The sequence below is a fragment of the Cynocephalus volans genome, chromosome 5 (assembly GCF_027409185.1).
Source record: "Cynocephalus volans isolate mCynVol1 chromosome 5, mCynVol1.pri, whole genome shotgun sequence".
Taxonomy (NCBI): domain Eukaryota; kingdom Metazoa; phylum Chordata; class Mammalia; order Dermoptera; family Cynocephalidae; genus Cynocephalus; species Cynocephalus volans.
Genome location: NC_084464.1, coordinates 5,052,587 through 5,055,873, shown reverse-complemented (window position 1 = coordinate 5,055,873; position 3,287 = coordinate 5,052,587). Strand labels below are relative to the sequence as shown.

The 3,287-nt window shown below is 58.9% G+C and overlaps 1 protein-coding gene across 1 annotated transcript; it reads right to left on the bottom strand.

The window, feature by feature from the left end:
• Window positions 1-747: 747 nt before the first annotated feature.
• FOXC1 (forkhead box C1) lies at window positions 748-2,980 on the bottom strand. The gene has a single exon (XM_063097949.1). It carries the CDS (start codon window positions 2,978-2,980, stop codon window positions 1,331-1,333), a length of 1,650 nt encoding a protein of 549 aa, XP_062954019.1. The 3' UTR covers window positions 748-1,330.
• Between the last annotated feature and the right edge of the window lie 307 nt (window positions 2,981-3,287).

Sequence of the window (3,287 nt, the reverse complement as noted above, 5' to 3'; positions counted from 1 at the left end):
AATATATATTTTCTTAAAAAATCAATCCTTCTATGGAATACATGAAGGACTGTAAATGTGGATGAGTTATATACATACATTTAAAAACTGGTTTACGTTTTCCTCTTACAAAGGACAGAAGTTAATAGGAAAAACATCTATTCAGCATCTGGCTCACAGAGATGTATAAAACGCATCACTATTTTCTCTGGGACACACAAGCCAAACACTGACCTGAGGCGCATCCGCGTCCCCGCACCACACAGGTATCACTGTGGTAAGAACGCTGCTGATTCATGGGCTTAAAATTTCCAAATCAAGTCTGTCATTACTGAGAAAAACATATTTGTTTATATGCCAACTCAGATCTGTTTAGGAAACATCTCTTCACTAAGTACAAAGCAAGCTGACTATATAGTACACTTTGCAGAAGATGCTACAGGAAAAACACCTAAACAAAAAGACTTTTAGTGGAATTTGACATGGGATAGTCAGAGGGTTTCATCATTTTTCAGAGATTTAGGTGGAGAATAGGTAACTTCTATGTTTTATCTCTGACAAGTTTTAAATGTTAAAACTGTATTAAAAGTTAAAATGTTAAAAGGCTGTATTAAAGTATCCAGACATATAGGTCTCATTCAAACTGAATGGCAATTTATTAATAAACAATGAATATGTTCAACAACAACAAAAAAGATGATAGAATAAGATTAATACAGTTTCCCTTTTTATAATGAGAAAAAAAGCACAATTTTAAGTTTCAGGCAATTTAACGTCAGGGTTTGGAAACACTTTCTGGCGTTTGGTCCACGACATCCAACTACAAATTAAAAATAAATTACTATGTTGCAATTTACATTTTAAAACAAGTCCGTGAATAAAAAGAAAGCGATTTTCATATATGGGGACTTTCCCCCTCCTTTCAACATAGGATAAAACAATATGTTACAGGTGAGAGGCCAGGAAGGCAGGGCAAGGGGAGGGGAGAGGGCAGGAGGAAAGCGGGTCTCTGAAAAGCAAGAGGAAACTTACGTGTTATCTGGAGTAACACTGTCCTTTAATAAACCATGATTTTGTTGTCTCTGTACACAATAGTTTACGGTTTTGTTTATTTAGGTAAGGCAAAGTAGAGGTGGCTCTGAATTAATCTTTTAAGAAAATAGAGTTTCTTTGTGCTGGTGAGCTGAATTTTTGGAGGGATTCTGTTCTTTGGTGCGAGCGCTGAATGTCTCTCAAGTTTTTTAAGTAGGACTTTTTTAGTTTCGATTTTGCATTGCTGGGTTCCTTTGGCTGTTCCCGTTTTGGGGTTCGGTTCGGTTCGGCTTTGACGGTGCTGGCGGGGGTGGGGGGGTCAAAACTTGCTGCAGTCGTAGACGAAAGCCCCGGACGTGCGGTACAGAGACTGGCTGGAGGGAAAGCCCATCTGACAGCTACTACTTCCATTCACGGGAGAGTTGTTCAAGCCGATGCGCTGCGACTCGAACATCTCGCGCACCGAGTGGAAGTTCTGCTGCTGGCCGGGGTAGCCCGCGGCCGCCGCCGCCGCCGCCGCGCTCGCCAAGTGCCCCAGGTCTCCACCCGCTTGGTTCAGGTACCACGAGGTGAGCCGGCCTTGGTGGGCCGCAGGATGGTGGCCGGCCTCCTGGCCGCCCCCACCGCCGCCGCCGTGACTCAGGGACGACGAGCTGCTGCTGGTGACCGGAGGCAGAGAGTAGTCGGGCAGGGAGTCGTCCACGGCTGAGCCGCCCGCGCCTCCGGGCGCGCCCTGCAAGTGGCCGCCGCGCTCGCCGGCCGCGTACAGGCTCATGGCCTGCAGGTTGCAGTGGTAGGTCCCGGCGCCGCCCGCGCCCCCCGAGCCGCCGCCGCCGCCGCCGCCGCCGCCCGAGCTGCCTGCGCTGGAGCTCTGGCTGCAGGGGGAGCTGTAGAGGGAGCTCTGGCCCGGCGAGTAGGCGCCCAGCGCCAGCGGGGGTGCGATGCCCGCGCGCGAGGACGCGGCGGCCGAGGCCAGGAGGCCCGAGCTGAGCTCCGCGGCCGCGCCCTGCGGCGACCCCCGCAGCGACGTCATGATGTTGTCCACGCTGAAGCCCTGGCTGTGGTGCGGCGGCGCGGGCTGCGCGGGCGGCGGCGGCGCGGGCTCCGCGCCGTCCAGGCTCAGCGGCCGCGCCGACGGCAGGCTGCCCGGGGGGCTGCTCCCGCTCGACAGGCTGCTGCTGCTGCTGTCGGGGCTTTCGATTTTGGGCACGGCGGCGGCGCTGCCGCTGGCCAGGGCGGCGGCCGGGGACAGGGGCTGGGGCGGCGAGGGGCACGTACCGTTCTCGGTCTTGATGTCCTGGATGCGCACGGGCGGCGGCTGCGCTCCGGCCGCGCCGACCTCGGCCTGCTCCGGCGGCGCGGGCGGGGGCTGGCGGCCCGGCGGCGGCGGCTCCTTGAGGAGCAGCCGGTCTTTCTCCTCCTTGTCCTTCACCGCGTCCTTCTTCTTGAAGCGCCGCCGCCGCCGCAGGAAGCTGCCGTTCTCGAACATGTTGTAGGAGTCCGGGTCGAGCGTCCAGTAGCTGCCCTTGCCCGGCTTCTTGTCGTCGCGGGGCACCTTGACGAAGCACTCGTTGAGCGAGAGGTTGTGGCGGATGCTGTTCTGCCAGCCCTGCTTATTGTCCCGGTAGAAGGGGAAGCGGTCCATGATGAACTGGTAGATGCCGTTGAGCGTGATCTTCTTGTCCGGGGCGTTCTGGATGGCCATGGTGATGAGCGCGATGTAGCTGTAGGGCGGCTTCACCATGTCCTTGGGCTGCGGCTGCGGCGTGTAGGGCCCGTAGGCGCGCGCCATGCCGGCCGGGTACTGCTCGGCGTGCGCCGGGTGCGAGTACACGCTCATGGGGGCCGGCATGGCGGTGTAGCCGCCCCCGGCCGCCGCCGCCGCCGCGCGGTAGTAGCTCTGCTCGCCGCCGAGGTAGGGCACCACTCCCAGGGAGTTGGGGCTGGACACGGAGTAGCGCGCCTGCATGGCCCCCGCTCGCCGCCGCCGCCGCCGCCGCCGCCCACCCGCGCTCGGGCCGGGCCGCGCCGCGCCGGCCGCCGCGTCCGAGTCCGGGCCCCGCCGCGCTGCTCCGAGGCTCGGCCGCCGCCGCCTCCCCGCGCTCGCGCGGCTCCTCCGGCCACCTCGGGGCCCGCGTCGGCCGCGGGGGGGGGTCGCCGCAAGAGAAGGCCGGGCGAGGACGCGGCGCGCCGCCGAGGAGGACCCCGCGGAGCGACTTCCAGGCGCGAACGGGAGGCAGGAGTCAAAAGTGGAAAACAAGAAGGCGCCCGCTCGC